General features: G+C 54.6%; 1 protein-coding gene and 1 long non-coding RNA gene across 3 annotated transcripts in view; both read right to left on the reverse strand.

Moving 5' to 3' along the window:
• Positions 1–1,340: 1,340 nt before the first annotated feature.
• Positions 1,341–24,115, reverse strand: part of CAMK2A (calcium/calmodulin dependent protein kinase II alpha) — a 31,213-nt gene continuing 8,438 nt past the window's right edge. Inside the window, exons 3-19 of one of the 2 annotated variants that reach the window (XM_085591397.1) lie at positions 23,687–23,746; positions 19,995–20,049; positions 19,693–19,758; positions 18,095–18,167; positions 17,629–17,731; positions 17,073–17,156; positions 16,385–16,479; positions 15,878–16,000; positions 15,044–15,127; positions 13,687–13,729; positions 11,920–11,960; positions 7,347–7,379; positions 6,211–6,259; positions 4,840–4,915; positions 3,948–4,042; positions 3,380–3,617; positions 1,341–3,174 (exon numbers count right to left, since the gene is read on the reverse strand). In XM_085591397.1, the coding sequence (XP_085447523.1) occupies positions 3,385–3,617; positions 3,948–4,042; positions 4,840–4,915; positions 6,211–6,259; positions 7,347–7,379; positions 11,920–11,960; positions 13,687–13,729; positions 15,044–15,127; positions 15,878–16,000; positions 16,385–16,479; positions 17,073–17,156; positions 17,629–17,731; positions 18,095–18,167; positions 19,693–19,758; positions 19,995–20,049; positions 23,687–23,746 (1,313 nt within the window). In that variant the 3' untranslated portion in view covers positions 1,341–3,174; positions 3,380–3,384. The remainder of the gene's footprint in view (positions 3,175–3,379; positions 3,618–3,947; positions 4,043–4,839; positions 4,916–6,210; positions 6,260–7,346; positions 7,380–11,919; positions 11,961–13,686; positions 13,730–15,043; positions 15,128–15,877; positions 16,001–16,384; positions 16,480–17,072; positions 17,157–17,628; positions 17,732–18,094; positions 18,168–19,692; positions 19,759–19,994; positions 20,050–23,686; positions 23,747–24,115) is intronic. The other variant, XM_021552244.4, reaches the window with a different exon arrangement.
• LOC146766186 (uncharacterized) lies at positions 11,267–11,561 on the reverse strand. Its single transcript, XR_014958318.1, has 2 exons — positions 11,446–11,561; positions 11,267–11,356 (listed from the first exon to the last, which is right to left on the reverse strand). It is a non-coding gene; the product is annotated as an uncharacterized LOC146766186 (long non-coding RNA).

Raw genomic sequence — 24,115 nt, forward strand, 5'->3', positions numbered from 1 at the left:
CTTATTTATATAGCTTTCCTGCAAGTTTAGGAGAAATCAGCAAATGCGAAGGAAGACAGAGACAGATGTTTTCCACGGATACTGAAAGCAAAGGTGGAGGTCCATCAGTGCTAGCTGAGATGGTCTGGAGATACAGGAACCTGCTCTGGAGAAGCAGGACAAGGTGGGGCAGAAACACCAGGCAGGACAGACCCCTAAAGTGCAGGTGCTTAATGCTGCCAGCGTGGGCATGTTGGGAAGTTGGGTCTTCCTTGGTCAGGCTGAAGCTTGACTGGAAGACTAGAATGAGTTTAAACTTCAGACTCTGCTTCCCTTGCAAAGGAGTGTTGCAAGGACATCCAGCTGCCTCCTGGGGAGATGACCTTAGGGAAACCTCAAGGAAGAGAAACTCCCTCCAAAAGGACACCTCAAAGCCTTCCTGGGACCAAGATGCTTCTCCCTAGAAGTGGCTGTGGGTTCTCAGTGAAAGGAGGTTGTATCTACCCCAACATCTCATCTGTTATTCCCAGGGAATCCCACCAGACCCCAGTCCCAGTCCTTTCTCCAGTAGCAGCTGCTGGAGCAGCTTCACCCTCACAGGCCACCCAAGGTCCACAGCTATCAGCAGCTTCAAAACCAGGCTGTGATGGCATCTGCCCTTCAGCCCCCATGCAGAGCCCTGATATGATGTCCTCCATCATCATCCACCTTATACCAATTCCCAAAAATCCTCTTGACACCTGAAGAGCTTGGACATTAGAAGGTGGATGACAATGACCACAGCCAGCTTCAGAGCCAGCTCTGGAGAGGGAGAGAGAGAGAACTATGAAAGAGCTGAGTCCTTCCTTTAAAAATTAAAAAAACTTCAGCACTACATGACTACAGGAAGAAAAACAGATTTGTAAAAACACCCAAACTCTACCTTAAAAGTTAATCCTTTCCCTGCATGGATTTCCCTGCTTTGGGGAACTCTTGCAAGCCTATGGTGCACAGGTCCACCAAAGGCATGGGGAACCCCGTGGGCACCCATGGATCAGCTCTGTGATTTGCCCCCAAAAAGGCATCTCCTACATACATCACCAGCAGCCATCACACTGCTGGCACAGAGGAACACACCAAAACACTTCTCAGGGCCTGTCCATGCCCCAGCAGTTTAGATTTCTCCCCCTCCATCCAGTGGGAAAATAATTTTGCAGTCTGCAAGGATGCAGCTGCATTTGGCATTGTGGCTGTCCCTGCCTCAACAGAGAGCAAAGCATTCAAAACCACTGAAAATGCAAAATACACACTCAGAATTTACATGGAGGAAACATTTCCTCTTTTTTTTTCCTTTTTTTTTTCCTTTTTCCTTTTTTTTTAGGTCCAAAAGAAGCAGTTTTTGTTCGTTTCTTTGTTTTTCAACACACGCACCGTCTAAAAAGTTAAACACATGCAGACGAAGAGAGTGGAGCTAGAAAGTACCCCGGGGCAGCAGTGCTGCAGAAGCCTCATCAGTGAGCAAAGAGGCTACAGTTGGAAAAAAGAGAATTTGAAATGGAAGAATTGCCAGAAGAACACCCACACTTGAACCTCTACCTGATGGCAAAGAGGTGAAACTAACGTTCCCCTTCCTGGCCATGTCTTCTGTCCTGAAAGCCACATGCTGGTGGCACTCCCAGAGCCACCACTGTGGTTTGCCCTGCAGGAAGACCCATGGGGTGCAGGAAGGTGCCACGGCAATGTGGGTGCCCCTGGAGATGGGTGCCCCTGGAGGCGGGTGCCTTTGCCACCCAACGCTGCAGGACAGAATGGGACAAGCCACCACGGTGTGAGAGGAGGAGGCTGGCAGCCGTGGGACCCCTGGTAGGAGCATCGTGGCAGAACAACCCCACTTCAAATGTAAACGCAATGAAAAACAGCAACCCCCGAAAATACCCCCTCCCGCCCCACTTAAACAGTTGAATGCTTCTAGTTATTACATAAAGATCCATTTCAGCAAATACTCAAAATCAAGTTACGAAATACACGGTAGGTTGGTTTCTTTCCCCTATAAAAAGGCATGCGCTCAAAGGAGAAGACAGCGAAAGGCTTGTTTGTTTTTGTTGAAGCACAATCAGATTCTGCAGTTTGTCACTAAAGCTTGCATTCCTTGTTGTCGCTGGAAGGAGTCACGCGGGCCATGGAGCTTTGTGCCCGAGCCAGCAGCCAGCTTGGCTGGCCCCATCCCATCCTGGGAATCGGGAGCAAGGGAACGCCAGTGCTGTACGTGGGGGCAGGGTGGGTGCTGGGGATAAGGACCCAGGCTGGGTGGTGGGTGAGGAGGAGGGTGCAGGGGCGATGCTACCACCCGGACATGGATGGGAGAGCCCCAGCTCCCATCTGTGCTGAAGGGAAGCAGTTGTCATTCTCCTCCTCTCTTCTCCCAGCATCGCCAGTCTCTGCTCCAAAGGGAGAAGGGAGGAAGAAGGGAGAGCATCCTTCTTGGCACAGCAGTTGGCTCCACAGCCTGGAGCCAGGGTGCAAACCTACTTGCTCTCCTGGGAAGAAGCCAGCCTGCGCTGGGAAGAGAAAATGAACAGATAGTCTTTACTCACCCATCCAAACACGGCCCTCCTTGCACAGGTACGCATGAAAAATGGACTTGGCAAATGGATTGAATTGCAGTTCCCTGGACGAGGCTGCTGGGAAGCAGGAACTCAGGTTGGGAGCAGGCAGGAGTCATGGCAGCAGAAAGGGACCTTGATAGCAGCAAAGCAAAATCCACCAGCACACAGGGAGGGTGCAGCAGAGAGCGGCTCAAAACTGCCCTCTTCTTCCACGGAGGGCTTCCAGCAGAGGTGGGAATGGAGGTGGAGGATGAGCCCAGTTCAGTAGATGTGCTGGGTAGTGAGGAGGCCCACCGACGCTATGCAGCCGAGGAGGGGGGCCTGTACACCGGGCAGATGCTTGGGTTGAAGTTCATGGTTTCTCTTTTTCTGGTTCATGCAGAGGAAGGGGGCCCAGCGCCACGACCCCGGCAGGGTGGGGGGTTTGATGGGGTGCTTGTGCTGCACTGGCGGGGCTGTCGTGTGTGTGCGGTGAGAAGCGAGGGGTTATTCCAGCAGGAACCAAGCAGCAGAGCCAACAGCCAAAGTCCCGTAGGTGAACATGTCGGAGGAGGTCTCCCCTTGGTAGTCAGTCAGTGACAAACCCAACACGGGCAGGGCCACACTTCAGCTGCAAAACACAACCCGGGAAGAGCCGGAATTCACTTTGACCATCCCTTTGTCAGAGCATCCCTCTCCCCACTGCTATCTCACAGCAATCAGCCATCTCCCCACCGCAGATCCTCAGGAGAGGATCCCACATCCTGAGAGCCCCAACGCTGCAGCGTGCCCACAGCAGCCCTCCCTATCCCTTGTGCCCCACCCTGGACACTCACAGGGCTTACTGCGGTAGGACCGAGGGCGCGCCAGATCTGTGGAAGTGAACAATCTGCCATTTGCCATCCCGGCGGTGCCAGATGCGGGTCTCCTCGGACTGGGCAGTGCGGGGGATCCCTCCAGAGTCCACGTACTGCGTGATGCGAATGTAGGCAATGCAGGCAGACTCGTCTCCCATCAGGTGGATGTGGGGGTTCAGGATCGTCGTATGCACGGGCTTGCTGTTCCGGGACCACACTGGTGAGGGAACAAGCACAAGTGGATTTAGGAGTTTGGGTGGCAGCAATGTTGGAAGTGGAGACACTTTGTTAAGCTCTCTGCTTGACGGCGCTGAGTGAATGTTGTACAGGTGGATTCAGCATGGGTCCATCTAGAAAACAGCTAACCCAACAACCTCTACAGATACCTGGACCCAGCTGGCCTAACAACCCCTGCTGGGATCTTCCAGATCAGCCGGAGATGCTCCCACAGCAACCCTAGCCCTATTCCCTCCAACAAACTGATGGAGGTCAAGACAGGCACATGGGAGGTGGGAGGGGTCCCTCAGAAAGCAAGTGAGCTGCTTACGGTTTTCAAAGTAGAATCGGTGGAAATCCAGGCCTTCCACAAGGTTGCCCAGAGCCTCAGGCTCAAAAGCAGTCATCCCAGGGTCACACATTTTCCTGGGGAGCCAGGAAAGGAAGAGAAAAGGGAGAGGTTATCTCACTACTTCTGACACGAGAACCAAATGCCTCCTGCTCAGGATGGCTCCCTCAGTCTGAGGCTGAGGCATGTCTGCACCAGTGAGTAATTCTTGCAAAAATCTGACCTCAACCCTGCATTCTGCCCGCACACCTCCCCTCCCGACCACTAACTGTAGCCAAGGCCCCACCAAAGCAGGGTGCCTTCTCCATCAGTCACCCTCTGCAACTAAACCTCGTCAGACATTGTCATCTTCTTTACAAGAAAGGAAGACATCAGGGAAAAAGCTCATATTATCTGCTCTATGTCAAAATATCCCTGCTGCGATCCTCTGAGGCAGGGATGACTGCACTCCCTCAGACATCACTAATTACATCATCCTTGGACACAGAAGAGGTGTACTCTGAACAGCATCAGCTCAGCAAGCAGAAATCATCTACACTTCAGAGCAGCCTGTGGCAATCTGGATATAATGGATTCCATGGATACAAACACTTCTTTTACCATAATTCATGTTTACAATTATTCCTTTCTGCAAACCAAAAATTGGGCTCATCTGTGACAGTAAGACCAGAGAACTGTGGTCAGATGAGCACAAGAGCAGCATCAGGCTTGGAAACTGATGTCTTCTTCTTCTCTTGGATGGTCTCCACTCTTCCCCACCACATCAACCTTGTCACCCTGCCCTGGGCAGCAGTAAAATCCCCTGGGCAAGTAAGAGTGAGCGACTCCAGCCTGGGAGGCTGAGCCCTCACCCAGCCCAAACCTGCACACTCACGTGTAGGACTCGAAGTCGCCATTGCTTATTGCTTCAATCAGCTGCTCTGTGACTTTAATGATTTCTTGCTTCCGTACTGTTGGTTTAAAGAGAAAAGGGAAATAAAAGGATAAAACAAATGAGAAGTAGGCACTGGTGTTACCATATCGGTGAGAAATCTTTATCTCATCAGGAACAGACCACAGGATGTGGGGGGACTTTGGAAACTGTACAGGGAAAAGGCAGGAGAGCAGCTGGGGAGAGAGACATGGCTCTTCATCTCCAGATTTTCAAAGCCAGGGCAAAACTGAAAATGCCTGTAATTTCCTAAAGAGCCAAAAGGTTAATCATCAAGTGGGAAGTTACCCTCAGTCCTAAAGTTGGGACAGGTTGGTTTTGGCTGAAAAACTTTGCTAAGCTGGTACCCTCTACCCCAGGACTCACAGCACAGGCCAGCTAGGGTGAACTGCACCAAGAATGTTCTCACCTTCTTTTTGAAATGGGAGGAAATGGTCTCAGAAGGGAAGAGAACAGGTGACTGACATGTGCAGCCACCCCAGGAGATACAAGAAAAGACCCTGCAAAGGGCACAGAACTGTGCAGCTGCTGCCAGAGATTCCAGGCACTGCCAGTTCATCTGGGAAGGGATGGGCTGCAAGAGTGGCTTTGGGGCTCCCAGGGATGCAGGAGGAAATGTCAGAGGTAACCCTGGGCTTATTAACAAAGTTTCACTTCAAATACAAATTGACATCATATTTGACTTTTTTTTTCCTTTGCATTGTGACTAATGAAAGGAGAGGGAATGTGCTCCCAGGAGTTGCTCAGAAAGGCGAGGGAATCTCTCCACTTCCTAGGCACCACCTGCCTCCACATCCAGGCCCAAGGAGCCCCTCTCCAGGAGGACAAGTTGTCCCATTAGCTCTCATGTCAGGCCAAAGTCCATTTTGCTTTGTGTAGGGATCACTTCATCGAGAGACTTTACAAATTAACACGGATAAATGATTCCCTGGGTTATTCTTAGAAAGCTGCCGCTGGCAGGCAGGCAGGCGGCAGACAGGGATTTCCCCTGGAGGCTTTTCCCAAAGGGAAGCTTATTTTAAAAGAGCAGCCAGGCTGCTATCCCTGCAGATTCCTGCCGTTTCCACACCTGCTTTCAGGGAATATCCCTGTTCATGGGAGCACCTCACTCCTCACCACCAGTGCCCCAGCTGCTCGTGTCAGCAAACCAGCAGTGAAACCATCTGAAGAGTTAAAGCAACTTCTGACGGGCCCTGAGGCAGCTTGATGGTGGTGGGTTGCCTCACCGTGGCAAATATCTCATGAGAGGTGGCCAGACCTATGGGCACCCCTCCAAAACAACCTGCCCACCTTCCCATTTGCCCCCATTGGTACCTTTGGTGTCTTCGTCCTCAATGGTGGTGTTGGTGCTCTCCGACGATTCCTGAGCAAAGAACAGAAAGGAGACATGGGGTGGTGAGAAGAGTCTTCTCCCCGTGACAGATGGTGCTCGTGTGTTCGACAGCCCCCCGAGTCTGACCCCACAGCGCTCAACTGTGCCAACAGACAGAAACCAAGGAAAACGCCAGCAGGTCCAACCTGTCCTCAACCACAGCTCTGGGGCAGCACTGGCAGAGCCCTCCCTGACCTCCACTCCTTGTCGCCAAGGGCACAAGAGGTGGGCTGTGGAGGGTCTCGTAGGAACGGTGCTGCCTTTCCTACTGACACCTGTGGGGACAGAGATGGGGGCAGGTCCAGGGGCCGTGTGGTGGGTTCCTAGGAGCGTTGCCGGAGGGGCAGGGAGAGGGGCTGTGCAGGGGTGGAAGACACCATGTTGACTGTACAATAAAGAGAGAGATGTACAAATTAACAGCGAGAAGGAGCTGGGATGAGAAAGAGGGGACTGTGCAGGAGTGAGAGAGACCACACTGACCGCAGAGTAGGGAGAGAAATGTACAATAAAACAGTGCTTCCAAGACCCACATGGACCACTAAAGGCTGAGACACAGCTCTCTCAAGAAACAGCTGAGCACTACACAGATTTGGGGGGAGAGGGGTACTGATCCCCCATCTCTCTCCGGGAGCCTCATCAAGGCAACTCTGCTAGCGGAGCTAGAGCAATGGCTCTGCTAGCTCTTCCCAGCAGAGCCTTGCTTGTGTATTACCCAGAAGACCCCGATGTAGGTTGGCAAGGTGTCCCATGACCATACAGTCCCCGCAGAGGCATGGAAGGTGTTTCTCCAAGGCTCCTTGGACCGATGCAGCCTGCAGACCTGAGTCAGGAGAACTGGGAGAAACGGCATGAGAACCCATCAGCAAGAACCAGGGCTGGCTGCCCACCAGCTGGTGGCCAGCAAGTGCCTGCACCAACCCTGTTAATGGGGTTTGTGGGTGATACGGCTTTGAGGATGTTCCCTCCAACCCCGCTGTCCCTTCTTCCCTACCCCGAGGTAACTTCCAAAAACGGGGGAAGCTGGAACATGTGGAGAGGCCCAGCAATATCGGCATTTAGGAAGACGAAGGACACTCACCATTAACTGAACGCTGGAACTGGACTTTCTTTTCTGGAAAAACAAGGAGAAGAGATGGAACAGGAAGAGACACGGAGTGAGAAAGGCTGAGAGCAGCACATGAAAGGCAGCAGCTCCTGAGCCACCCTTCTTGGTCCTCATGGGCAAACGAAAGGCGCAGAGGGACTCGTTGCTCCTGTGGGGACGTGCCGCTGGCTGCAGTGCTGGTGGTGACTTGCCAGCTCTCTCCCCGCATTCCTGATAGCACTTTTCTCTCCTGACCTGCCACAATCTCTGGGGTTGCTCATCCCAAGGACCTGGCTAGTCCAAAAGGGAATCCCTAGGAGCCTATGGGAATCCCTTTAGGGAAAATGGAATCCCTAGGAGCGTGTGGAAACCCCTCTAGGGAATCCCTAGACCTATCTCTGGTGGCCTGTGACCAGGCTGGCAAGCTCACAGGAACAGAAGCAGGGTACTGAAAAGCTAAGGCAGCTTCACCACAGCCCTGTGCCCAGTGTGAATGCTCTACTGACTTCTCTGGATCTGCTCTGGGTGCACTAACTGCTGTGGAGACATTCCTTTAGCTTTCAAACTAGACCAGTCCTAACCTGGCTGGTTTAAGGCCAGAAAGGCACTAAGGCCTCAAGGCAGGCCTGCAGTGTAGGAAGCAGTCCTGAAAACAGCTCCAGTGCTTTAAATCAGGACTCCAAAGAGAAGATCTGCACATTTATCTCCGTCCTTGACCACTACCACTAGGCCTTAAGGTTTTTGAGTTGATCACCACATATCTACTCTTCTGCTTGCAATCCCAATCTATTTCTGGACTCTCCTCCCTTACTGTGCTCTGTTCCCCATCTCCATCTTTAATTTAGCTAGGAGACAGGGGGACATGCCTGCATACCCCTTCTGCACCTCTGGCTCCCAGGGAATGAATCCCAGTGTGCGTCAGGGAATACCAACGTGCAGAAATCAGAATCTGCAGTGCCAAATAACAAAGTGCTGTACCAGCATATTTAACAAGGCACCAGCTGTGCCTGCCCTGCAGAGGGAAAAGTACCACACACTGTGCAAATCTCTTGGAAAAGTCCATAGAGAGACCCATTAGGGTGTGTGGGTGGGCTACAGCATAAAAACTGATGATATCCATTCTCCCTCATTGCTTCTTCCACATCCTAACTGCTCCCACCGACATCCTCAGTGAGTTTCCCCCTCTACTACTGCTGCTCTCCCCTACCTCGATAGGTCACAGAATCATGAAATCACAGAATGGTTTGTGTTGGAAGGGACCTTAAAGATCATCCAGTTCCTAGACCAGGTTGCTCAGAGCCCTATCTAACCTAGCACTGAACACTTCCAGCGATGGGGCACCCACAGCTTCTCTGAGTAATCTGTCCCAGTGCCTCAACACTCTCACAATAAATAATTTCTTCCTTATATCCAATCTAAATCTGCCCTTTATCTGTGTGAAGCCATTCCCCCTTGATCTGTCACTCCATGCCCTTGTCCAAAGTCTCTCTCCAGCACTCTGTAACCCCTTCAGGCACTGGGCCATCTGTCAACTCTCGCCCTTCCTTCACTGAAAAAAAAGATGTCCTAAAGGGCAGAGCGAGCTGTGGTATTTTGTCAGGAACCCCATGGAGAAAGGGAGCCACTGGAGCTGGGCTGTTGCAGGGAGGACTGACAGCTTCTGCTACCCAAGGACATGAGACGGGGCAGCAAACTGCAGAAGTTTCAGACGCAACAGAATGCAACACAAAGCAGTGACTGCGTCGAGTCGGGACATACAGGAACAGGATGCAACACGGGGCAGTGAGCTCGTCAGTTCAGGACGGGACAGGATGTGACACGGGGCAGTGATTCCATTCGTTACAATGGGACGAGATGTGACACTACACAGGGCAGTGAGAGTATCATAGCTGCTGGGACCAGAGGCCCTCCCATGGATCCCAGAGCAGGGCTCGAGGGGGATTTCTGGTCCCAGGAATGCTTTTAGTAGGTGAGGAACTTCCTCAGGAGGGTTTTGAGCCATCTGGGCCTGGGCTGGCACCGTGCTGGTGTTGGAAGGATGTGCAGACAGGCCAGAGGGCAGCTCCAGCTGCCTGCTGCCCACCAGCACAGCTTTGGGCAGGAAAGGCAGGGGTGCTTGCCTGGGATCTGCCTGTTCTCGTGGGGATGGCCATTCCAGCACATTACTCCAAGTGGGGACACCACTCTCCTGTCACCCACACCACGTGGCCCCACTCTGAGCAGACAGGACCATTCCCTTCCCACTGTGCCAACAACTCAAGGCAGGATTACAGGTTCCTACCTTGCTTTTCCAGCCAGTTAAAGAAGTTAACACTGCTCAGCAGTGTCCTCACATCTGCTGGTTGCCCAGCAGGCCATTAGAGCTTCACCCAACACCCAGGCTCCCCGTGCCCCCCTGAATGAGATACACTGCAGGTTTCCTCAGGCTGAGCATGGAAATGAGAGGTGGGGATGGTTATGCTGAAGGTGGACAATGCAAGGAAGCTGTTTGGAGTGAGCTTGTTTCTACCTTGTCTTCTCCTCCTTCACCTTACTGGCCATCTAGCCAAGCTGTCTCCCCTTTACTTGTTGAAAAGGCAAATTCATTCTCAGAGCTTGTCCACACTCTTCAGATGAGTGCTGGTGGGTAGGTTGCATTTGGAATGAGGCCTCATTATCTGCTCCCTTCTTGCCAGCAAGGGCTGAGGGCTGGGGATGCAAACCAGCCTCTCTGATCCTGCTCTGAAACCAGACTCTCCTCACTGAGTTTCAGTGAAGAGCCAGAAGGCTGTTCACCCAAACAAGCTATTTTGCTACAATAGGAAATGCCTCTTTTCCCAGGATAATGTCTGCCCTCGAAGCTCCTTTGAAGTCCAACAGGGAGCATCATTAGCAAGTTGGGCTGGCAAATTCAAAGCTGTCCCTTTTTGCTGGAAAATTAGATTCAGGACTGTGCCTGATGAAGCCTCTTCATCCAGCAAGCTCTCCTTTAATAGCTTAAAAATGCATCTTCTGTTTGGTCTCACTTGTGCTCCAGCAACTTATACCAAGTTAGCTCTACCTGTGGTGTCACATCTTATGTGACTCTCAGAAGCAACTGGGACCTCAGAGCAGCAGAGGACAGGCCAGCAGTGGCTAGCATAGGAGGTGTTGTGACTACCATGGGATCTGCCAGCACCAGCCCTATTAATTCTGTTCTGGGAGTCCCACGATATCCTGATAGCTCAAAGTAATGTCCTCTCAGAGCCATCCAGGCCATCAGCCTCATGCTGCAGAATAACACTGCATGGGCAGAATGGCCTCTCGTGGAGCTGAGACCAGGTTTGGAGGGCTGTGCATGGTCTCAGTCCTTGCAGGCTTCTCCTGTCCCAGCTGCTGGGTCTGGGAGAGTGAGAGAAACACATGCCATCACCAGACCATCAGCTTCATCACTCATTCGTACTGAGGAAGGAAGAAGCTGGCTGAGGGCTCTGCTCCTCCAAAATCCTGCACCTGTCACAGCCCTGTCACAGCTGGGTCCCGGTAAAAGGGTGGGAGAAGGTTCTGTAGGTTCTCCCAACAAAGGGCCCCAGTGGAGGAGGAAGAGCGGCCACGCTGCAGTCAGGCTCCCAAAGCTCTGCCAGATGATGGAAGATGTCACCACGATGGAGGATGTCACCACACCAGCTCTCCCTTGCTGAGTGATCCATTGTATTTATGAAGGGAACAGGTAAGGAGAGAAGGACCCTCGCATGGATCATTCCTTCCTGCAGGAGGAGTTTAACAGAGCTGAATAACCACTGCTATCCACCACATCTCCATGTTACCAGAAACAGCAGAATTTTGCTGCCTCCTGGAGCCACCTTGTCCTGGAGCAGAGCTGAGGCCCCACCTCAGAGGGGCTGGTGAACCCTCAGGCTCTGCAGCCCAAGAAACAAGATCCACCAAGCACCAGCTTGCTTTTAGAGCATCACCAAGCCATTTACTCTGTCGAAGCACCACCATGGTTCTTTGCTGTCTGCACTGGGCACAGGGGACAAGCAGCACTGTGAAGGTGGTTAAAAGCACCCACATGTCACCCAGCAGCACATCAGCACTTGGTACAGGATGGGACAGGAATTGGGACCAGTCTCACCAGCTGCAGCAGGACCCCCATGCTGAGCGAGCAGGACATGAGGCCACCCATCCCACCAGATAGCTGCTGTTGGAGCCATGGTCCAGGGCTGCAAAGCTGCCTCCTCCTGTCCCCTGTCCTGGTCCAGCCTCTGCCTCTCCCCCTCCCTGGGGGCAGCGAGGGACAAGCGCATATTGCCGGCAATGAAGCAGCAGCGAGCACCCTCAGCACCAGCCCACTCCCCTCGCCCGCCGCGCTGCAAAGCCTCCTGTGCGCTGCCTGTCCGGGCAGGAGCGCGGCCGGGACACACCGGCACAGCCGAGCCAGCAGCTGCCCTTTACAGTGCAGGGTGTAGCGGGGACTGCCGGCGTGGCACAGCCCCGAGAGCCCACGGGCAGCAGGGCACGGAAACGCTCACCGCCGGCACGGCACAGACACCCCCAGACCGCCCGGCAGAGAGGGGCGGGCGGCACAGGGCAGCGGGGCTGAGCTTACCTTCACTCCGTCATTCTTCTTGTTGCCACCACTCTTGCCTCCTGGAGAGAGGAGGAAGGAGATTAGCAGAGCCAGGCAGGGCACCAAGACCAGGAGGGCGAGGATCAGCAGCATGGTGGTGGGTGCCAGAGCGGCAGGAGCCCCCGGCCCGGCTGCTGGGGCTCTTCTTCTCTCCAGCAGCCACCGGCGCAGCCCGCGGGAGCTCAGGGGCGACCTTGCCGGCGCTGTCCTGTCCTAGCGCGGTGGCTCTTGGCCGGGGGCATGACCCGAGTCCTAACGTCACGCCAAGTGCCTGGGGCGGTGGAGGGGGCTGGCAGGGCTGCCCGGCAGAGGCGGGCTCTGGCCGGGCTGTGCTGTTGACCCGGCGTGGTGCAGTGTGGAGGAATGGGCTGCCCGCCTGCCGCCCTCTAATTTTAGCCCCATGCTGCCGGGATCATGTGCTGCCGGCCCGCCGGCCCGACAGCTGCAAGCCCGCATTTTGACAAGGATGAAAAGCAGGCGCCTTCCCCTGAGCCCACCCACCGCTGCCGACAGTGCCCCAGCCCCCGCGGCTGCACAGCCCGCTGCCCTGAGCCCCGCCGCAGGACGGGACCGCTGCAGCCCAGCGCCTGTCGCCCGCCAGCCCCGCCTGCTCCCGGGCAGGGTGAGCCCTTGGGCCCTGCGTGGGACGGGCAACACGAGGAGAGATGCTTTGAAATTCCTGCCTTTCGATGCTTCCTGTCCGCCTCTCCCGGTGTGGGGCTGACATCGGATCCCCCCAGCTGCTGGACTCCTCCAGCGCCCGCCACAAGTGCTAAATGTGTCAGCACGATCCCCCCACGACAAATGCAGATACCAGCCTTGGCCACAGCCCTCTGCCCTGGCACCCCTGCCCACCTCCTACACCTGGCACTCGGGGAGCCTCAGAAAAGCACCCTGAAACATCCAGCTAACCCCAAACAGCTGCCACCAGCCAGCTCAGCAGCGTGCAGGGCTTGGCTGGTGTGTCCCAGCCCTGTAGCACCACTGCAGGGCCATCTCCAGCACTGGGGAGGGCAGGAGGTGACAGCGGGTGGATGAGCTCTGCAGTCACACGGCTGCATTTGGTTCCATGCCTGGGGAATCGCCTGTGAAATCCCATACTCGGCGAGGTGTCCCCAGAGGGAACAGCTCTCGGGGAAGGCACTGGAGCAGAGGGCTTCTGCCTGCACTGAGACCTCTCCAGTGCATAGGCTGGGCTGCCATGCTCGGTCCTGTCGCCATGGCAGCCCTCGGGATGTAGGGAGGCAAGAAGAGAGTGGGGAATCCTGCAGGATTAACATCCACCTGCCTAGGGAGAGACCTGCGAGATCCTGCTGCCATCTGCCTGCAGTGGCGCCGAGAGCCTTTCCCTGCTCCTCATGCAGAGGATGCTCTCCCTGAGCCACAGACATCTCCAGGAGGACACACAGCCAGCTGCTTGAGCTCTGGCTGCCCCCAGCATCCACACCCCCATGCCTGCACAAATCAGATGGCTGGGTGCATGCAGACCCCAAAACCCTAAAGCACTGTGGATCACTGAGCCTCAACCACACACTTTTTCTCTTGCATCCCATGACAGCAGCTAGCCTGGAGGTGCCAGGTGACCTTTTCTGGAGAAGCACCCAAAGCCACACATCCCCAAAGGCACAAGGCTGCAGTCTCAGCCTCTCTGTGACACATCAGGCAAAGCCAGCTTTCCAGGGACCCTACAGATTTGCCCTGGGGATCCTGTAAGACAAGGAGATGAGTCCCAGAGACAGCACCTACCGGAGAAGTTCCTGGTGGCCAGCATGGTGGTGAGGATGGCTCCCTGAAAGACAAGGAAGGCATAAGGAAAGGGTGTGCTGGACCCTGGGTCCCTGCACCCTGTTGCTCCCCCCATTCCTGGGGGAGGAAAGCCCTGCTCAGCACCTGCCCCCCAGCCACTGGAAGGAAGGAAACTTGCCCACGGACTGATATTCTCTTCCTGCCATCAAAAGCAGCTCTCAATACCTGACTCCATATCCCCAGCACCATGGCATTGGGTTGCATTCTCTAAAACTGCCTTGCCTCTGAGATTAAAGGGATATTAAATATCTGTGGGACACTTCTCATTCTCATACTACCCTGTCCTAGATGAAGCACAACCCCACTGACTGGGGCCAGCACCTGGCAACAAGGGGACCCACTGGGAGTGGAACCGGATTTAATTGTGATTAAAGCTGTGCCAGCTCAGAGCAGCAGGGCAGGGATTGCTCATGGGAGCCACGCAAAGATCACCACCACAAAACAACATTTGTAAAAATCTTTCCCCTTTTCCAGCTGAGTCCACTAACTAGTTGCTAAGTGTATAATGAGATTACTTTGGACTAATTGCTTACAGTAATGGATTACTATTTTGAAGTGTATGCCTGAACTAATTTGATTACTTGTCTAGCTGAAAAGTAATAATAGTTTATAGCCAGTTTTGTTGCTTGATAATCTTGTAAGTAGTCTGCAGCTGTCTGCTCTGTGTCATGCTGTGTTCAGGCCTGGAGTGCTGATGGCTCAGGCTGTGGCTCAGCCCAGCCTGACCCTGCTCTGCAGGCAGCATTGTGATTTCCAGAGCCCATTCCCAGCGCCCTGCTGCCAGCTGAGGCTGAGCAGCACCCGGGAGATGAGTGCCTCAGGGAGGTGCTCAAGCTGGAGATGGTGATTTCAGAGGGGTCCAGGCTGTGGTACATGGAGCATCCGAGAAGGGAAAGGCTGTGGGGCTGCTGTGGTTGATGAGTTTTTTGTCTGTCTGTGGATCCCTTTATTCTTGGCTGCAAAGTGCCTTGGCCATCAGGCAAAGGGTCTCACTGTGCCTCCCAGGCCAGCCCCAAAAAGAAGCTATCTTGATACTGGCTCCAGTGCAAAAGTCCTCACCCAGTGTCTGGTATGACAGTACTTTCCTTCACCATGGCTTTCTTTGAGCAGATGGGAACCCCGCCAGATGAACCTGTCACTACACTCAGTCTCCTTCCTCTTCTTCACAATGGGGGTCCCCAAATGCCCATCACCCCCACACCACTGCCCATAGACACCACCCTGTTGTTTCCCACCCAGGGAACAAACCCACCAATGATCTGATCGTGCATTTAGCAACCAGCTTGGACAGAGTTACCTTCAGCTTCCTCCGGGCATTGAACTTCTTCAGACAGTCCACTGTCTCCTGCCTGTGCATGCATGACGCCACGGTGGCACGGTGCTGAGGGGAGAGAGACCTGGCTCAGAGCAGTTCTGGGGAGAAGGGACCCCCAAACTGGCTCTCACATGCTCACACACGTGTATAATCTCCCATGGCCAAGGCATGGGCCAGAGCTGCCTGCAGCAGCAGCAGCAGCAGCAGCAGCAGATAAAACTTTAATCGGCAGTGAGAGATCGAAGCTTTGGAGTCAGCAGGATCTGCTCTGGTGGTGAGGGTGTGTGGAGAACTGTCTGCCCCCTGAGTAAACCCCTTGCCTGACCAGCCATGTTTAGCAATGTGCTCAGGGTTTGCACGTGTGTGGTTAAGCCCACAGACTCCTCCTGTCTTTAGGATCTGATTCAGAGTGAGAACCAGCAGCTGAAACAGCGGGATGCAGTGAAGGGTGGGGGCATTGCTGCTGGAGTGGATGGATGGATGAACATGAGCCTACTCCCATTGCCTCTGAAGAAAGACCCCCCAGCACAGTGTGACACAGAAATTAGTCTGTTCCCAACAAGGCAGGGAGCCTGTGTATGCCTGCCATCACCAGGTCCCCCAGGAACATGCTGTTTGCATTCACAAGCTTTTTTCTGCTGTAAAACCTCAGGGAAAATGCTGCTGTGAGAGCATTGAGAGGAACCCTGCCAGGAAACCATCTACCCAGGATGGAGAAGAGAGCTGGCAGGCAGCATGTTTGATAGCAAGTGATCCCCAATGGGATATTTCCCACTTGTGAATCCCCACATCTCTCTACCTTCGGCCCCAGCTCACCGATATCCAGGGGTGCTTCAGAGCCTCTGCTGCTGTGATGCGCTTGGATGGGTTTATGGTCAACATCTTGTTGATGAGATCTTTTGCTTCAGGAGTGACCGTGTCCCATTCAGGGGAGGGGAACTGCCAAAGCAAAGGGATGAGGGTGAGAAATGGCAGAGAGCCCCTCTGCACTTGAGTTGCTTCTCCTGCAGCTTGGGATAGGTTGGAGAAATGGTAGTCACTGGAAAGAGCTGCCAGATGGAAAATCAAAGAGCAGGAGTAGAAAAAGGAAGCTGGAAGGCTCAGGAAAAGACTTGCCTCTCCCACAAAGTGACCCTGAAATGTGCCAATGTGTGCATGTGGGCATGGCAACGAGGCCAACGCTCTGTGACCAGGGCAGAGGAAAGTACTTGTTCTCGTCGGTCAGAATTTGTCTTGGTGCTCTTCTAGAGCAGCAGGCTGCGAGACAGGGACAGCAGGAAAGAGAGGAGACTGTGGAAGGGGCAGCAAGACAAACCCACTCACATCGTAAGCCCCAGCCTTGATCTGCTGGTAGAGTCGGTGTTGGTCTTCATCCCAAAAGGGTGGGTACCCAACCAGCAGGATGTAGAGGATGACACCTGTCCAGGAAAGGAGATGGAATCAGTGGGAAAGAGTTCATTGCTGGCAGCAGGAGCACACACAGCCTGGGACTGATCAAGTTCGAGCAGAGAAACAGAAATTGGGGAAACATGAAGATTTGCTCAGTGCTTAAAGAGCAAAAGGCTTGTTGGTGGGTGCAGTTCAGCAGCTGGGGTGGTTCAAGGCTCTGGCAGGCACCACACAGAGCCCAAAGTGGGTGCCCTGGCAGGGGTGAGTGATGCTTCCTTCCCATCGTGGAGGGAAAAAGGCTCCCCTATGGCTGCAACTGCACGGAGGCATTGCCTGACTCCACCTGCACCACAGGGAAAAGAGGCAGGATCTCTCCTGGCTGGGAGCTTTGGGTACATAACAAAGAGGGTGATCCTTCAGAGAAGAGTGCCACTGAATTGGGAGAGAGCCTGTTGCCCAGGGTGATGTGCCACCTCCTGGGTAAATCCTCCACGCTGACTTCCTTGAGGTGTGACTGGAAACTGCACCTTGGGACGTGGAGAGCAGCTGGATGACCAGCCTGCCTCATCCCGCCCAGCGCAGCCCAGCCCGCTCCCGGCATTCCAGCCCAGCTCTGACTTACCGCAAGCCCACAGATCCACGGCTTTGCCGTACGGGTCCTTCCGGAGCACCTCGGGGGAGAGATATCCCGGGGTGCCGGCGAAACCTGCGACAGACAGCCCGTCACCACAGCAGCCCCCGTCCCGCAGCGCTCCGCAGCCGGGACTGCTCCCGGCCAGGCACAGCCCAGGGTGCTGGCACATCCCGACCCCTGGCACAGACACCCTCCCTCCAGAAACCTCCGTGACCCCCGAGCGCAGAGCAAATTGTGTTTTTCTGCCACTGCCAAAGCCCCGATGGTGCCCAAGGCTGGGGTGCTCTGCTGGGCACTTCCAGCGCCTGGAAGAGGTTTTCCTTCCGCTGCTCTGTCCCTGTTGCTGGCCTGTCCATCACACCAGGACACCTCGGTGACTGACTAGTCCCTGTGGAGCTGTTTGCTCCACATCAGCCTGCTCATCCACAGTGCTTCCTGGGCTGCTGCTGCTGGGACTCTCCCATAACCCAGGTCCTGGAGCCCCCCTGAACTACCATGCCAAGCAGGGCTGGAGGGGACCCCACCTCAGGCCAGTGCTACTCACCAAACCATGCTTGCTGGTCGCCCTCCACCTCGATGGCAAGGCCAAAGTCAGCCAGCTTGACGGCAGCACCCTTCAGCTTGGATGCCAGCAGCAGGTTCTCTGGCTGCGGAGGGAGATGGGGTTGGAGAGGAGTGAAAACCCCTCAGGAACTCTGCTGTTGGCAGGGGCAGCTTCCCAGCACAGCACAGAGGAAGATCTGGATGTATTCCCTAACTGCTTTGTCTTGCTTTGTGTCCTGGTGTCCCTGGATCCTTAGGGGTTTACAGACTGCAAAGACCTCCCTACCCCACCTCCCTTGTGTTATTTCAGTCCGGAGCTGTCTTTGCTGTGTGCGTTCCCCGCAGCCCTGCACGGTTCCTCCCAGCTGTTCCAGCAGCCCTGGAGGACTCTGGGCATTGTTCACAGTGCTTTGCATCACAGATGGGGTTCCCTGTCCTCCCACAGGCGCTCTCCCTGCAGCTCCTACCTTCAGATCCCGGTGAACCACCCCCATCTGGTGGCAGTGCAGGACGGCCTCCAGGATCTGCTGGATGCAGTGGCTGTGGGAGAGAGGAGAAAGCTCACACAAGTGCCCGGTGAGGCAGAGTTTTTCAGACACTTCTATTCTGCTGCATTTCACCCTCTGCCCCTCTCCCCATCATGCTGCCCATCAGCAGCCCTGCAGCCCAGCTCAGCATCCCCCTCCACTGACACCCACACACCTGGGGGGAGCAGTTCTAACCCAGTAGGAACCTAACAGAGCTATTGAACACCAAATAATGGTGAGCAGGAACTTAGGGAACACAGCTGAGCCTGTGGGGACCCCACAGGAGCAGCACTGGAGGTGGGGAGCTGGAGACCAACAGTGGAACCACAATAGCAGCAAAGATTTGGTCTCCAAACACAGGCAGAGCAGATGTGCTCTGTGCAACCTTTGCTCCAGCCCCTTTTCCCTGCTTTCCTCTAATGCAGGTGGCTCTGCTGTGTCTGCTTGCTTTATATCTAGTTCATTACATTCCAGCTCTGTTGTGTGCGTGAGACAGGAAGGGAAAAAGACAGAGGCACTGATCACTTCTGCTCCAAAGCAGCTTATGTGCAAGGCAGAAGGTCTTTATTTACATGTATTTTATTTTATTTGTATGACACTAATAAGTGGATGGGCTGTAAGTGGATTCAGTGCAGGCAGCCCATTAAATGAGATTGCTTTCTGCCTAGAAATAATGGATATTTCCATGCAGAGAGGTAGTGTAGAGTTTACCACCCCTTGGACATACATAGAGGCTATGCTTAGCCTGGAGGCTATGCCAAAGCTTGGGGGCACATTATATCTGGAGACTGGAGAGGGCCAGATCATGTCCCCTCAAAAGAGTGAGACTAATACTGTCCCCTGGATGAGCTGCAGGGACCAAAGGGGTGACTGAAATGGTTCTGCAGAAGGTACCTGGAAAGTGCCAGTGGGAGTGTGGGAGGGAGCAGAGCTCCAGCACAGCCTGTCTTGACTGCTCCTCCTCAGTGCTCTCAAGTGGCAAATGCCAGAGAAACACTGGCAGAGGGCTGGAATGCAGCTCCACGGGGAAGGAGTGACATCCCCAGGGTGTCTGTGCTAACATGGCCCTGGCTGGCCACCAGCCTGGTGTTGGGTTTCCTCCCTGCCAGCCTGGGGAGCCCTGGTGCCCCCAGACCAGGCAGTCCTGATGCCCTGAGACCAGGGAGCCCCCAACACCGTGTTCATTTACAGTGAGGTCAGATGTTTGCTATCCCAGCATCCTGGGGAATGAGGACACTGTGGGCAATGGCTGGGAGCCATCAGAGTCAAAGTGGAGACCAGTCCTGTGGCAGCACAGGCACTTCTTGGCACATGAGCTGAGTGGGTTAAAAAGAGCATTTGGGGTGGTTTGGTTTTGTTTGGTTGTTTTCTTTTTTCCCCACAGTTCCAGTCTATGAATATGTGTTGCAGAGTGGCTGTAAAACACCTCCCAGTACAGAAGGAGCTGGTGCTGCAGAAAGCCAGTCCTGTAGGAGCCTGGGAGGGAGCAGCCTGTGGGAGAAGGGGACACCGCCTGTCCCCAGCACAGCCTGGCTCACCTGGCATCCGCTTCGCTGTAGTACTCCCTGGCCACAATGTCCTCAAAGAGCTCCCCGCCGGTGACCCTGCGAGAGAACAGCGGGGCTGGACTGGCTGGCAGCACACCCAGCCCTGGCAAACCCCCAAAAATGGCACTGCACCGTGCATGGGGGGAGAAGCGGGGGTGCAGCACAGGGACCTGCCCTCGGCCCGGCTTGGGGACCCGAGTTTGGGTCAAACCCAGCCTCGGGAAGGGCTCGGGAGGTCACGTCCCTCCGGGGGCAGCACGGAGTGCCCGTGGGTTAGGGGATGCATTACTCACAGGTCAAATATCAGGTAGTGGTGGCCCTCTTCAGAGATGCTGTCGTGGAGCCTCACTGCAGCAGAGACAGAAGGGTTATGGGGTATACCTGGCTCCCACCCCACTCCCTGGGAACGCCTTTGCTCCCCTTTGGGCACAGGCAGGAGCTGGGGAAGGGCACAGCAAGGCTATTCCTCTTGCTATTTCCACTGGCTGGGTGGGGGTCCCTGCTCAACAGGGGACCCCAGCGATGGCCCCAGCCTGGAGAGTCGTGAAAGACTCAAAGATCACATCCAAACTGGGGATTGCCCTGGGGCTTCACCTGGCCAGGGTTCCAGGCAGCTGCTGGGCTATCTTGGGCACTGGGAAGGCTGCAGGCATGGGTGTCCCATCAGGAGAGGTGCCCGAGCAGAGGGAGAGCTCAGCAGGGAGCTGAGCTGACAACTCTGGCACCCATGGGGCTTTTTTATTTTCTGCTCATGACCTTCCTTTTCTCCTTGGGAATCTCCACGTGTTGAATTGCCCCATCTCCTGGCACCATCTCCCCTTGGGCACACCCTTTGCCAGGTATAAACCTGTCACCCTGCTGCATGCTGATTTTTCAGGCTCAGATCCCTGCCCAAACTTAGCAGGCAGGTGTGCAGCAAGGGGACTGGCACAGAAACAGGTAAGGTGGATAAACAGACACATGTCCAGCATCCTCTGCCCCCATCTCGTATTTTGTTTGATTCCCTAAAGGTTATGAATATTTAATGCTTCCTCTCTCTCACCTGGCTTCAGCCTGATACAACTTTCAACATATTTGAGAATGTTGGGAATCAGTGAGGAAAAAAGAAACATTCAGGTGAGAGATTTTGTGGGAGTTTTTACTCCTAGCCCCTTTTACTGCATCTAAATCAGCTGAGCCCTATATGGAAACATCCTCCAGACTCAGTGTGAGCCAGAGGAGATAACAACCCCAGCACTGAGCGCAGACACTGCGCTGTGTCACTCTTATCTGCCAGGCCAGCAAACACCACTTTGCTGGTCCTTTTCCTGTCTCCAAGCTCTGTGGGCAAATCCAGCAGCTGCCAAGAGCATCATCACCTCATCTGGCCAGGGCACAGAGCACAGAGCAAACAAGGCTTGATGGGCTCATCAGCATCTTTTCTGTCTCTCTTGTGGTCTTGACTACTGACACAACTTGCTCATTCCATTCCCCAGTTTTCATTTCTAACTGCTGGCCTCTGCAGACATCCCCTGTGCTCTGACATCTGTGTCTGCTCCATTTTTCTCCAATATACAACCCCAGCTTTTCTGCCTTCCTCTGCTGGAAGAAACATATTTCCTCCCGTTTCATCTCGCCTGGGAGGGATTTGGGGGTATTACGCCTGGGATCCCACAGAAGCCAAAGTATTCTCAGAGGGATTAGGTGAGTTTGGTGTGGATAAGGCCAGCATAACCATAAGCATATGGTCCAGATATGGTCCCTGCTTGGGGAAGTCCCAAAGCCTGTGGCTGCCAGGAGCCAAGAAGTTATGAGAGGGAGCAGCTGCTCTAAATATAGCCTGATCCTACAAGTATCTGTTACTGCCCATAGTCAGAGAGCCACACTGGCCAAACCACTCCATCTCAGAGTTGAGAGCCAAGACAGGAGCAGGACACAGCTTCAGGAATGAGAGTCAGAGGACAAGTACCTGGAAATCAAACTCCAGGGCTGGGTGCAGCCAAAGTTTTCCCAATAAAGCAAGATTTCCTTGAGTGGAAACAGCTCTCCCTAGTATGCCACTCAGTGCTGTGGATGTGCTGTGGAGTCCTGGAGACCTGGGCCTGCCTTTGCCCATGCACAGCTTTCCCTGTGAGGTTCTCCAGCAGGCACAGTGCAGCACAGGTTGGCTCCTCCAGGAACTGCAGCATGGCCTCTCATGGGAGATAGAAGGGCCCCGTGCAGGGAGCAAGTAAGAGGACAGCAAAGCCCCTCGGCAGCTGGGGTGTTCTCCTCGAGAAGGGCTGGACAGGGCTGCTTTGCCTCATCCAGCAGCAGTGCCTCCTCTTCCCCAGGCCAGGCTGCTCTGCAGTGGCAGCGCTCGCTCCAGCTCCTGTGTGGGTACAGAGCCGCCTTTGCTGCACGGAAGGGAAGCTGCAAGCCCAAGTTTCCAGGCAGCAGGAGCAGTAGAGGGGGGTGAAAGGAAAGAAGGTGTGGGGCGGGGGGTGGAGAAGAGCCTCCTGGGTATAAATAGCAGCAGATTGGGCTTGTTAGCATCTCATGCTGTTAACCCCTTCCAGCCTTTGCAGCTCTGAAGCTGCCAGGTCACAGCCAAACAGCGAGGGGTAGTGTAGGGATGGGGGACAAGGGCAGGGACAGATGAGGTGTTTTGGTCCTCAGAGACCTTGCCAGCCCCACGGGAAGGTGATGGAGAGGGAAGGGTGGAAGACAGTGGTGGGAAAGAGCTGTGGCCAAGCTGGGGACCTGGGGAGCCTGGGAACATGGGGAACCTGCAGGTGCCATCCGGCAGGTCTCACGCGGTGAGTTCCTCTGGGTTTAGTATTTCTTCCTAGTCACACACTTTGCAGTGTGTTTCCTTCAGGTCTCGGCTATCCTCACACGTATTTTGGTGCAAAGAGGAGGCTGGAGGCCCCGGAGGGACCCCTGCAGGACAGCTCCTGGTCCTGCTGGAGCAGAGGCTGGGGAATGCTGCAAGGTCCGGCACCCCGGCAATGAAGGGGAGACCTGCCATGCAGCCGAGTGCCCGAGACAGATGGAAGCTGACAGTCTTTTTTGGAACTGAAATATTTATGGGACAGGAGGCACATGGCTTGTCCCAGTGGCCCTGGATCTAGCTCCCTGAATCTGCTGCAGCAGCTCCTGGGGAAGGACGGATCCAGGTCACCGGAGCAGTGATGGGGACAGGGAGCAGCTCAGCCACAGAGGAACCCTCCCAGCTCCCGACTGTGGGTTGAGAGGGCTGCAGAAACCACCAAATGCTTTCCCAAAAGCTGCAGGATCTCGTTGGGGTTGGTATATCCTGAGGTGCAGCAGAGGGAAAAAAGGGTTCATCCAGATCATCCACAGGGATCAAGAGGCTGCATCAGCATCCCTTCCAGGATGGAGTTTGGGATTTTTTTTTTTTTTTTTACTGCAGTTTTTTTCCCTCCCCTCTCTCTCTCTCTCCTTCTGGCCTATTTTTGTCTTTTGCAGGGGCTCAGGAGTTTTCCTGAAACAGCTTTTCCGAAGGAGGCTACTTTCAGATGGACGGTCGGTGGGAAAGTCTTCGCTTCCCCCCCGCCATCGCTCCTCCTACACGCCCCGCGCTGCCGCTGCTGCTGCTCCGAGCTGCAGCCGCTTTTTGGAGCATGCAGAGGAATACGGCACCCGAGCGGGGGGAGAGCAGTAAAAATAGCCTCTTGCAGCCTCCTGGGGCTCTGCTTCTCCCTGAGGGAGCTATGGCCAAGCGGGTTAGTCCGGACTTACTTCAGTCCCCTGTGCCCAGTGGGGGCTTTTTCCCCCATGACCCCATTTGAAGATGGTGTTTCCCGTGAGGAAGAGGAGGGATGGCTCTGCAGATCAACCAGGCAGGATGACACCGAGCCCTTCTCAGCCTCTGGGATGAACAGTCCGTGCTGCTACAGACAGGGCTGGATTATGGATGGAGACTGCCTAGCCCTGGCTGGCACATGGGAGGGCAAGTGGGCAGCAGAGCCAGGTACAGAGCAGCAGCAATTGGGGCACTTACCAATGTTGGGGTGCTTCAGGAGACGGCAGATCCGGGCTTCTCGTTCCAGCTTCTGGTGATCTGAAAGAGGCAATCGCCCTAAATTAAGATCTGAGGAAGAGAATCCACGGCTCTCAGAGGAGGTGATGGCACAGGAAACCTGGGGGGACAGAGCGGCTTTTTTTTTGTTTTTGCAAAAGAGTTACAGATTTTGGAATAAGATCTGCATCAGGGCACAACTGGGCACAATCCCAGCACAGATGCAGTCCCTGGCTAAGCCCCTCAGTCACTGATGCCATGGGCAATCTGGGGTTTGCAATGATCCCTCACTCTCCCCTTCTCTTTGCTGAACAATCTCCAATCACCTTCCAAATACCCTGGATTTGCCTGGGTTATCCTTGCTGGCAGCACTGTTCCTTTTTCTCTTATTCACCCAGGCACAGGCAATCA

Source organism: Lonchura striata, chromosome 13, assembly GCF_050655825.1.
Source record: "Lonchura striata isolate lonStrDom1 chromosome 13, ASM5065582v1, whole genome shotgun sequence".
NCBI classification, from domain to species: Eukaryota; Metazoa; Chordata; class Aves; order Passeriformes; family Estrildidae; genus Lonchura; species Lonchura striata.